Source organism: Rhinopithecus roxellana, chromosome 17, assembly GCF_007565055.1.
Source record: "Rhinopithecus roxellana isolate Shanxi Qingling chromosome 17, ASM756505v1, whole genome shotgun sequence".
Lineage (NCBI taxonomy): Eukaryota > Metazoa > Chordata > Mammalia > Primates > Cercopithecidae > Rhinopithecus > Rhinopithecus roxellana.
Window position 1 is genome coordinate 22,624,540 of NC_044565.1, and position 12,526 is coordinate 22,637,065.

Below are 12,526 nucleotides of genomic sequence, written 5' to 3' on the forward strand. Positions count from 1 at the left end.
AGAATCACGTGCACCCGGGAGGCAGAGGTTGCAGTGAGCCAAGATCATGCCACTGCACTCCAGCCGGGGCAACAGAGCGAGACTGTTTCAAAAACTGAATAAATAAGGTCAAAAATTTGAGATACCAATGTCTGTTTAAATGAAAAGAACACCTCTGGGCTGGACACAGTGGCTCTCAGCACAGGCTCTCTAGGCACCTGTGATCTCAGCACTTTGGGAAGCTGAGGCGGGTGGATCACTTGATTCCAGGAGTTCAAAAGCAGCCTGGGCAATATAGCAAGACTCCAATTGTACAAAAAATTTATAGTTAGCTGGGAGCCAGGCACAATGGCTCATTTCTGTAATCTCTGTAATTTGGGAGGTTGAGGTGGGAGGACCCCTTGAGCCCAGGAGTTTGAGACCAGCCTGGCCAACAGAGCGAGACTTCCTCTTTACAAATAAAAAAATTGGCTGGGGGTGGTGGCACATGCCTGTGGTCTCACCTACTTAAGAGGCTGAGGGGGAAGAATCCCTTGAGTCCAGGTAGCCAAGGCTGCAGTAAGCCATGACTAAGCCATTGCACTCCAGCCTAGCTGAGAGAGCAAAACCCTGTCTAAAAATAAGAATTAGCTGGGTGTTAGCCGGACGCTGTGACTCACGCTTGCAATCCCAGCACTTTGGGAGGCCAAGGCGGGCGGATCACGAGGTCAGGAGATTGAGATCATCCTGGCTAATATGGTGAAACCCCGTCTCTACTAAAAATACAAAAAAAAATTAGCCGGGCGTGGTGGTGGGCGCCTGTACTCCCAGCTACTCAGGAGGCTGAGGCAGGAGAATGGTGTGAACCCAGGAGGCAGAGCTTGCAGTGAGCCGAGATCACGCCACTGCACTCCAGCCTGGGCGACAGAGCGAGACTCCATCTCAAAAAAAAAAAAAAAGAATTAGCTAGGCGTGATGGCACACACTTGTAGTCCTAGCTATTTGAGAGGCTGAGGCAGGAGGATCACCTGAGCCCATGAGTTTGAAATTGCAGTGAGGTATGATCACACCACTGTACTGCACTCCAGTCTGGGCAACAGAGCAAGACCCTGTCTCCTCCCGCCACGCTATTTAAAAAGTAATATGGAAAGTTACATCAAAGTAAATAAGTAAGAAAAACAAAAAATAAACTTTACACATAAACAATAAAAGAACAATCACTACAAATTCAAATAAAGCCAATCAAGATAGCAAATGTAAATCCAACAGTAATATGTCATGCATAAAATAAAGACGATTTAAACATATTTCAGTTAAAAGTTAGGCTAAATGATTCAAATAACTACCACTTAGTTAATCTATAATAACCTAGCACACAATGCTCTTTTCCTAATCTAAGCATATATCCCACATGATTTTAAAACAAAGGAAAAAATAATTTACAATTTCAACTATTTTCTCAAATTTCAGAAATTTTAACGAAATTATTAAAAGCACTTTCTAAACGCCAAAAGCAGACACGCAAAATATACTCTGCAAATTAGAAAAATGTCAAAATATGCTTCCCCATAAAATAAGCACATTTTTAGAGGCCCAGCACATTCATTCACTCGAAGAACAAAAGAATTAGTAAAGAATAAACAAAAGAGGATAAGATCCTCCCCATCCATGCAGAATGCATTTCCCACCTCTTTCTCCCTGTGATCCCCACCGTGTGAATTTTGATCCAATCTGAGTCCTAGCTAAGGATACACAACAGAAAAAAAATTCTAATCATCAGAGAACTCACGAAACCAAATCTTTTTCATGTCTAGACAGAACTATATATACATATGCATCTGACCAAAGGGGCATTTATTCCAACTTAAGGAAAATAATTCTTCATATCTACTGCACTCCATTTGTAGAGGTAATTTTACCTGTTCTGTAGAGTATAGGAATGTGATCAGTAGAAAGTTTATGTTCACTCCGTACACCAATCAACAGAGGGCTACCTCGCCTGTAAATTGCAAGAAGAGTTAGAATTAAATCATTTTTATAAATAATGGACTAACAATACAAAATTTAATGGCCAATACTCTTCAAATGTTTAAATTCTCCCCCCAAGCTCAACTTCAGATATAAGAAAGAACTAGATAAAAATAATTTTTTAAAAAAATTCTGTATTGGGCCAGGTGCAATGGCTCACACCTGTAATCCCAGCATTTCAGGAGGCCTAGGCAGGCAGATCACTTGAGTCTCAAGAGTTCAAGACCACTCTGGGAAACATGGCAAAACCCCATCTCCAAATTAGCCAAGTGTGATGGCACATGCCTACAGTCTCAGCTACTCGGGAGGCTGAGTAAGGAGGACTGCTTGAGCCCGGGAGGTGGAGACTGCAGTGAGCCAAGATCACACCACTGCACTCCAGCCTGGGTGACAGAACAAGATCCTATATCCAAGAAAAAAAAAAAAAAAAAACAAAATCTGCATCAGGGGTCAGCAAACTGACCTGCAGTCCCAGGGTTATTTATTTTTATAAAGCGTGTTTGTTTATTTTTTGAGAACGGCCTTGCTCTGTCTCCCAGGCTGGAGTGCAGCGGCACAATCACAGCTCACTGCAGCCTTGACCTCCTGGCCTCAAGTGATTCCCTTGCCTCAGCCTCTGGAGTAGCTGGGACTATAGACATGCACCACCACACCCAGCTAAATTTTTTATTTTTTGTAGAGACGGGATTTTGTCATGTTGCCCAGGCTGGTCTGGAACTCCTGGGGTCAAGCAATCCACCCACCTCAGCCTCCCAAAGTGCTGGAATTACAGGCATGAGTCACCATGCCCAGCCTAATACAGGTTTTTTTTTTTTCTTTTAATTTTTTAAATTATTTCTTTTTTTAACTGACAAATAAAAATTGTACTAAATACAGTTATTTTGGAACATAACCATGCCCATTCTTTTACATATTTTCTGTAGCTGCTTTCACACTACAACTGCAAAGTTGAGTAGTTGCTACAGAGGCTACATGGTCCAGAAAGCCTAAAATAGTTACTATCTGGTCTACTCCAAAAAAGTTTGCCAACACCTGTTCTGTAACAAGGTATTTTAATTTTTTTTCTCTGTAATGTTAAATGGAACATTCCTTTCAATTGTGCACAGAATGCCAATATATGAACATGTAGCACCTTCTCCTTAGTCACCCTGTTTTCAGATTAAAAATCTCTCTCTTACCATATCTTAGGGCACCTCACTTAGGACTTCAGGATTAGGCCTAAATATCCTATTAAGAAGTAATGATGGTACAATTATCTAGGAATCTGTCTAGAATACATGTTTCAAAAAATACAGAGAAAGCTAATATTTTAACTTTATTAGATAATATTCAATATCCAAATTCACAAAGTAACCTTGGTGCGCCCAACAAAGACAAAAGGCCAATTAAATGCCAAAATGTATTTTTTCTTTTTTCTTTTCTTTTTTCAGACAGTCTCGCTCTGTAGGCCACACTGGAGTGCAATGGCACGATGTTGGCTCACTGAAACTTCTTGCCTCCTGGGTTCAAGCGATTCTCCTGCCTCAGCCTCCCAAGTAGCTGGGAATACAGGCATGTGCTACCACACCCAGCTAATTTTTGTACTCTTAGTAGAGACAGGGTTTCGCCATGTTGGCCTGGCTGGTCTCAAACTCCTGACCTCAGATGATCCACCCGCCTCGACCTCCCATAATGCTAGGATTACATGTCTGAGCCACAGCACCCGGCCTGTTAAGGGATTCTGTTAAATGGAAGAGTGGTAAAACAACAGACAAGAAGAAGCACGTGAAAATATGCTCACATGAACATATCTAATAAAGGGCAGAGCCTTTATAATAAAGGGTCATGTATAGTCTACGAAGAATAAACATGTAACTCAAATATGTTGAAATACATTAGTCATTGTTAGAGGTGTATGTACCTTGTGCCAACTGCTTGCCCAGGAAAATGAACACTTTTAAATACGAGTGCAAAAGCACCTTCCTATGGAGCGAAAAAAATGCATTAGCAATATTTACTATAATCAATTATCAAGTCAGAAATGCCTAGAACATACCGGCTTTAGCACAGAAATTTTTTGTTCACACAAATGCTCTTTTATATCAGTTTATAAACAAGTCTAAAGTTTAAACACTCCTAAGCTTCGGTGTATCCAAGACCCACTTTTTTTTTTTTTTTTTTTTTTTTTGAGATGGAGTCTCACTCTGTCACCAGGCTGGAGTGCAATGGCACGATTTTGGCTCACCGCAACCCCCGACTCCCTGGTTCAAGCGATTCTCCTGCCTCAGTCTCCCGAGTAGCTGGGATTACAGGCACGCGCCACCACAACCAGCTAATTTTTGTATTTTTAGTAGAGACAGGGTTTCACCATGTTGGGCCAGGATGATCTCAATCTCCTGACCTCATGATCCACCCGCCTCAGCCTCCCAAAGTGCTGGGATTACAAGCATGAGCCACCACGCCAAGATCCACTTTTTTAACCAAGCCTACACTCAAAATATGCTCAATAGATAACAACTCCAAAAATAGATCATTTAAAAAGTCATCTTTTGTACAGGTTATGAACCTTCTCAACCGATATATCCTATCTCCATCATTTACCTATCTATGTCGTCATAAGACTATGGATTATCAGAGGAAAGAATTAGAAAAGATCCCAAGATCAAAATCCAAAACGTATTCTCTGCCCTAGTAATTGTACACCACTGTTAACTTCCACTCTTTCTGACCTTGATATTAGAGATATAAATATATACAATTATTAACATGCACACCACACAACTCCATCAACCCGAATCCTCAGGGACAGGGCTTACAGGAATCAAGAACAGATAAAAGAGGAACATGAAGTAGGAGAGGGAAGAACCACACTGGAACACAAACTGGATTATACGATGAATAAAAGGCAAAGCCTATTAGAAACAAGAAAAAGCTGGGAAGGCACATTACTCTACTCTGCCTTGGGTAAAGAGAAGGAATAGGCCTCTACGTTCTCCATTTTCCTGCTTCCTCTTTTTGCTACAGATATAAGATTTGGGTGTAGGTGGGAGGGAAGTGAGGGTTGGACCTTAGTTGGGGAGTTAAGGACTTTTAAGTGGGAAAGTTAGAGTTATGAATGAGGAAGGGAGATGTAGGTATCTCTATGGATTTGGACATTTGTAGATCTTTGATGTCTTTAATCTTTAATTAAGAATGTTGGATAGAATCAAAAAGAATATTGCTTTTCTCATGGGCTTGGAAATGCTTTTCTATCTATAGAAAAGCCTTCCTTCAGGGCCAAGGAAAAGTCCCCAGAAGGAAAAATAAGTAGTTGACTTTGTTGGCTCAGAGACAAGCAGGCATTATCCCAGAATATAAACTGTGGCAGCTGTGAAGCTACCATTGTGCTAAGTTATTGGTTGAGAAGAACATTCGATGAGCAAGAAGCAAGGGAATAACTAATCCTCCATTGTGTGTACGGTGTACATGCCCACGTGTGGTGCGTATGGATGTGTATATATACGCATAATTGTTAGACACACTTTGATTTTGGATTATTTTTCATTCTCATGACATTAAATCAGAATGAAGTAAGTAGAATTTCAAGTGGAGGGTAGGGGGGAATCAATAAATCAGTCTCTCAAAATTATTCAACCTGAATAGTTATATGAGAAATAAAAGACAAAAAAAAAAAACAATAGCACAGCTCCTGCTTATCAAACTTAATTTCCAGAAAGTTTCTCATGATTAATGTTGGCATAATTATCTTTTAAAGTGTGGCTTAATACCAATTGTTGGATAACTCTCTCCACCAAAGTAGTAAAGCTGGTATCTTGACTTTCCTGATTGTCATACATATACTTAACAAGCTTGGCAATTGTCTCTGTATCTGTTTCAGATTCGAAGTCATAGCCTTTGCTTTCCTGTAAGTAGAAAGAAAAAAAGATACAATTAAAGAAATATTCATGACATAAAAACCTTTTCTACAGAATTGTCCCCTCAAATATTTCACTAATTTCTAATATTCTTTGAACACCATATCCCATTATACAAAATTAAAGTCACCATCTGATTAGAGTGACTTCAAAACAGTGTTGTACTCTGTGTAACTGAACATACACTTAACTTACTGTCCAATAAATAGGCATTAGCTGTATGTGGCTATTTCAATTTAATTAAAATTAAATAAAATTTAAAATTCAGTTCCTCAGTCATACTAGCTGAACAACCACATATGGACAGTGGTTACTATACTGAATAGCCCAGATACACTACGTCTTCCATCAATGGAGAAAGTTCAATTGAACAGCCCTGAGAAAGCACTCATGCAGGTCAACATTATGACCACAACAATACAGTATATAGCTATTTAGGACACAGAACTTTCATTTAATTTGTATTGATTCTTCTTGTATTAATATGTCCTAGGAACTTTAAAACATAACAGAATCTCTCATAACGTAAAAAATGTCTCCACAAAATTCCAATCTTATTTGAGCCTTTTGTCATGTATATTACAGTCAAATACTAATCATTTCCTTTTCATATCAAAAAACAGAATTGTTCCATTCTTAGCAAAGAAAAGTTCAATAAACCACCATGCCCTTGGAATTGTCCAAGGAATTACCTGATGACACCTATATGGTGCTTGCACATCCCAACAACCAACCCCACTGCTCTCGTTAGAAGTATTCTCAAAGACTGGTGTCTTTTGAGGTCACCTTACTTACCAAAAACTTTTTCAAGTCTTTGTAGTTGGTGATGATTCCATTGTGAATAACAATAAATTCTAAAAGAGCAAGTGTTGATGACAGAAAAGTTAGAAGTGTGAGAAACCTAAAATATCTGTTACTGTAACTGGATTTTTTTCAAGTCAAAAATTTGTAACATGCTATACTATTTGTTATTTATAACATAATTACATCTACTTCTCATTATCAGATTATCATCACGTAGATCAGCAGCATTGTTTATGTGGCATAGCCAAAGTACACAGTGCAGGGGAGGTGGGTACAGTGGGGAAATAAACAGGAAGTCTAGAGATAACAATTTCAGTTGTGGCTAAGCTAGTAACAAAATGTTACCATGAAAGGAGCAAGTTTATTGGGTCTGTTGCCTCATTTGCAAAATGAGAGAGCTGAACTAAATACTATTCTTATTTCTCTGTTCATTCATTCTTGAGTATAAGTTTAAAGAGAAGGCCTTTCAAACTAAAACAATAATCTGATTTACACTAAATGAGTTTAAGAACTAGAACTAAGGAATTCGCTAAGAAAAACCAATCAGTTCTATAGTTAACTTGTTTGAGATCCAGGTAAGTCATAGAATGTCAGAGAAATAAATGCTAACGTATCATTCCAAGAGAAGATAGATATGATCTTGGGATAATTTTCTTCTTTTTTAACTAACTTCGAAAACTGTAAGAACAGATAATCAAGAGTTGACAATATCACTATTTGTAGCCACTGATGGTACATAAAAACTACCAATCTGGCTGAGCGCGGTGCCTCACGCCTGTAATCCAGCACTTTCAGAGGCCGAAGTGGGCGGATCACCTGAGGTCAGGAGTTTGAGACCATCCTGTTCAACATGGTGAAACCCTGTCTCTACTAAAAATACAAAAACTTAGCCAGGCGTGGTGGCATGTGCCTGTAAACCCAGCAACTTGGGAGGCTGAGGCAGGAGAATCGCTTGAATCTGGGAGGCAGAGGTTGCAGTGAGCCAAGATCGCACCGCTGCACTCCAGCCTGGGCAACAGAGAACCAAAAAAAATCCTGCCAATCCTGGATTTATTATTCAGAGTTCGTTTCAGTTAGGAGAAAAATTACTGCTAAATTAAATTTTATATTAAATTATCAAAATATTCTTTTTTTTTTTTTTTTTTTTTGGAGACACGACGTTGCTCTGTCACCAAGCTGGAGTGCAGTGGCTCAATCACGACTCACTGCAGCCTTGACCAGGATCCTGGGCTCAGGTGATTCTTCCACATCAGCCTTCCAAGCAGCTGGGATTACAGCTGCTTATACCACACTCAACTAATTGTTTTATTTTTCTGTAGAGAGTCTCACTACGGTGCCCAGGCTGGTCTCCTGAGCTGAAGCAACCCTCTCACTTCATCCTTCCAGTGTCTTGAGAATATACGCATGAGCCGCTATGCCAGGCCAAAATGTTCTTTTTTCTTTTTTGAGACAAAGTCTTGCTCTGTCACCCAGACTGGAGTGAAGTGGCAAGATCTCGACTCACTGTGACCTCTACCTCTCGGGTTCAAACAATTCTCCTGGCTCAGCCTCTCAAGTAGCTGGGATTACCAGTGCATGCCACCATGCCCAGCTAATTTTCGTATTTTTAATAGAGACGGGGTTTTGCCATGTTGGCCAGGCTGGTCTCGAACTCCTAACTTCACGTGATCCACCTGCTTTGGCCTCCTAAAGTGCTAGGATTACAGGCATGAGTCACCACACCCGGCCCCTCACAATGTTCTTAATATACGTAAAGATCTGACATTTTGGCTGATAGTAATTAGAAACCAAATAATAAACATTTTCACTAGATTTTTGAGAGAAGATGACAGCAAATACTAAAATAAATTTATTAAAAAACTTGCTGGATGTGGTGGCTCACGCCTGTAATCCCAACATTCTGGGGGGCTGAGATAGACGGATCACCTGAGCTCAGGAGTTCAAGACCAGCCTAGCCAATGTGGTGAAACCTTGCCTCTACTAAAAATATAAAAAATTGTCGGACGTGGTGACAGGCACCTGTACCTAGCTACTTAGGAGGCTTGAGGCAGAAGAACTGCTTGAAACCGGAAGGCAGAGGTTGCAATGAGCGGAAAGCACGCCATTGCACTCTAGCCTGGGCAACAGAGCAAGACTCCGTCTTAAAAAAAAAAAAAAAAAAAAAAAACTTAATTCTAGAACAAAGAGATTCATAAATAGCTAATTTAAAGGCTTTAACTTAAAGCCAAATTCTCAAAACATAATCTAGATGTAAGTTTTTGGGAATCTTTCATAAAGGCCTTGTCAGTGTCAAAAGTCTAAATTATTGCTACCAAAATGATCATATTCAATAGTAATTATTGAAGCACAAGAAGCCTAAATAGGCAGCTTCTGAATTAAATTAAGTATCAGAAAGCGCTAGGTGCAGTGTCTCATGCCTGTAATCTCAGCACTTTGGGAGGCTGAGGTGGGAAGATTACTTGAGTCAAGGAATTTGTAACCAGCCTGGGCAACAAAGCAAGACCCCTATCTCTACAAAAATAAAATAAATTAGCTGGGTGTGGTGGTGCAAGCCAGTGATCCTAGCTACTTAGGAGGCTGAGGCAGGAAGATCACTTGTGCCCAAGAATTTGAGGTTACAGTGCACTATGATCCCACCACTGTACCCAGCCTGGGTGGAGGAGTGAGACCCTGTCTCTAAAATAAAAGGAAAAAAATGGGGAGGGATAAAAACACACACATACACTTTTGTATGTATTCTGTATGTATTTCCTTATTTTTAAATGAAAGAACAGACTCAATAATTGGTGAACGTTATCTACACAGGGAATAAGAGGAAACAGAAGAGTCTAGACTTGTTTTGTTGAGACAGTCTCACCCTGTTGCCCAGGCTGAAGTGCAATGACGGCAATGGCGCAATCATGGCTCACTGCAGCCTCAACCCCCAGGTTCAGGTGATCCTCCTGCCTCAGTCTCCCGAGTAGCTTGGACTACAGGTGCATGCCACCATCAAGCTAATTTTTGTATTTTCTGTAGGCACGGGGTTTCACTATGTCGCTCATGCTGGTCTCAAACTCCCAGGCTCAAGCAATCCCTCCATCTCAGCCTCTCAAAGTGTTGGGTAGACTTCTTTTAATATGTTTTGTTTTAAAAATGTGACTTCAGAATTATGTAAATATTTTAAATAATCATAAATAACATCTATTTTTAAATAATACCAATCCTTAAAAATAAAAAACAGGCCGGGTACAGTGGCTCACGCCTGTAATCCTAGCACTTTAGGAGACTGAGGTGGGTTGTTCACAAGGTCAGGAGATTGAGACCATCCTGGCTAACACAGTGAAACCCCATCTCTACTAAAAATACAAAAAATTAACCGGGTGTGGTGACACACGCCTGTAATCCCAGCACTTTAGGAGGCTGAGGTGGGCAGATCATAAGGTCAGGAGATCAAGACCATCCTGGCTAACACAGTGAAACCCCGTCTCTACTAAAAATATAAAAAATTACCCTGGCGTGGTGGCACACGCCTGTAGTCCCAGCTACTTGGGAGGCTGAGTCAGGAGAATGCTTGAGCTCGGGAGGTGGAGGTTGCAGTGAGCCAATATCACACTACTGCACTCCAGCCTGGGCGACAGAGCAAGACTCAGTCTCAAAAAATAATAATAATTCAAAAAAAAATTTTTTTAACATATTAAAGTAACATGTATCCAGCCAGTAGCACAACTGCATGGAGAAAGACTATTCCAAGTAACTCTAAAACACAGTAATTTGGTTATACATTTCTAGAGAGCTATGCCCTAAGGACAAAACCGGTAACAAAAGTTCTCAGCCAGGAGCAGCGGCTCACGCCTGTAATCCCAGCACTTTGGGAGGCCAAGACAGGAGGATCACTTGAGATCAGCAGTTCAAGACCAGCCTGGCCAACACAGTGAAACTCCGTCTCTACTAAATATACAAAAATTAGCCAGGCATTGTGGACAGAAAGGGTCTCATTCTGTTGTCCAGGTTGGAGGGCAACGGCGTGATGTACAACCACGGCTCACTGCAGCCTCTACCTCCTGGGCTTAAACAATCCTCCTACCTCAGTCTCTCAAGTAGCTGGGACTATAGGCATGCACCACCATGCCTAACTTATTATTTTTTGTAGAGACAGTATCTCACTATGTTGCGAGGGCTGATTGTGAACTCCTGGACTCAAGCAATCCTCCCAACTCAGGCTCCCAAAGTGCTGGGATTATAGGCATGAGCCAGTATTCTCAGCTCTGTATACTCTCTACGACTTCTGAATGTCTGAAATTTTCCAAATGAAAAATAATTAAAATAATGAAAATCCAAGAGCCTTCTTTCTGCCCCCATTATTAGGCTTCCACAATCATTCCAAAGCACGAAAAATCTTTCCATACCATTATTTTTATCAGAGCGCTGGGGGTGGCTATTGACAGGATTGGGTTCTCCATGTGTTGCCCAACGGGTATGAGCTATTCCAAGGTGTACATCAAATTCTATATCCAAATCCATATCTTGTTGCTCTGAAGAATATGAAAAGAAAAATTTCAGTATTAAATCATGCTGCAGAGATAATGCTATAAGCTATATTTAAATATAATTATTACAATGCTGCTCTCTTGGAATATACAATCACTGAAACTAAAGATCAGGCATATTCAAAATAGTGATTAAAAGACTTAGGAGGCCGAGTGCAGTGGCTCACACCTGTAATCCCAGCACTGTGGGAGGCCAAGGCAGGCGGATCACCTAAGGTCAGGAGTTCAAGACTAGCCTGACCAACATGGGAAAACCCCGTCTCTACTAAAAGTACAAAAATTGGCCAGGCATGGTGGCATGCGCCTGTAGTCCTGGCTACTCCGGAGGCAGAGGCAGGATAACCACTTGAACCCAGGAGGCGGAGGTTGCAGTGAGCTGAGATCACACCATTGCACTCCAGCCTGGGTGACAGAGCAAGACTCCCTCTCAAAAAACAAACAAACAAAAAAAGTAGCTGGTTCTTAATTTATTTTTCATATAAGCTATCATTTCTTGGGGCTTCTTAAAAAAAAAAAAATGGACAGCTCCAGTTATTAACTAGTAATGCTCTTAATTTCCTAAATATAAAATTCATTTGGCTAAGAACCCAGAAAACAAAGTTTATCAGAATTAGGTCTAAATTAAGAGCAAACTGGCTGGGCATCATGGCTCATGCCTGTAATCCCAGCACTTTGGGAGGCCGAGGCAGGTGGATCACCTGAAGTCAGGAGTTCAAGACCAGCCTGGCCAACATGGTGAAACCCTGTCTCTATTAAAAAAATTAGCTGGGCGCGGTAGCGCACGCCTGTAATCCCAACTACTCAGGAGGCAGGATAATCAACTGACCCCAGGAAGGGTAAGTTGCAGTGAGCCAAGATTGTGCCACTGCCCTCCAGCTTGGGCGAAAGAGCAAGACTCCGTCTCAAAAATAAATAAATAAATAATAAATAAATAAAATCACAATGGTATATTCTGTTGTACTATTACATTTATGATATGTTGTCAACCTAGCTTCCACTAGAATTTGAGTTCTACAAAAACAGCCTACCTTATTATTTTTGAATCCTAAGCACTAAAAGGTATACATGGCAGATACACTTTTGTTGGATGGCTCAATCAATCAAAGAATAAAATCACGCATCTATTCTTTCCTGGCTTAACTGTGCTCTGAATAATTAAGGCAACCTGATAAATGACCTCAAGAAAAGTACAGGATTACTACTTACCATTATTCAACAGGCTAATGCAAGAAATGAAAACATTTCTTTGACTACTTTTTATATACATATATATATATATATATATATTTTTTTTTTTTTTTTTTTGAAACAGAGTTT

The 12,526-nt window shown here is 40.4% G+C and overlaps 1 protein-coding gene across 2 annotated transcripts in view; it reads right to left on the reverse strand.

The window, feature by feature from the left end:
* GFPT1 (glutamine--fructose-6-phosphate transaminase 1) overlaps nucleotides 1-12,526 on the reverse strand; it is a 62,847-nt gene that overhangs the window by 28,327 nt on the left and 21,994 nt on the right. For both annotated transcript variants that reach the window (XM_010367630.2, XM_030921062.1), the window contains 5 exons: nucleotides 11,069-11,194; nucleotides 6,675-6,733; nucleotides 5,733-5,867; nucleotides 3,887-3,948; nucleotides 1,878-1,957 (listed from right to left, as the gene is read on the reverse strand). In XM_010367630.2, coding sequence (XP_010365932.1) covers nucleotides 1,878-1,957; nucleotides 3,887-3,948; nucleotides 5,733-5,867; nucleotides 6,675-6,733; nucleotides 11,069-11,194 — 462 coding nt within the window. The remainder of the gene's footprint in view (nucleotides 1-1,877; nucleotides 1,958-3,886; nucleotides 3,949-5,732; nucleotides 5,868-6,674; nucleotides 6,734-11,068; nucleotides 11,195-12,526) is intronic.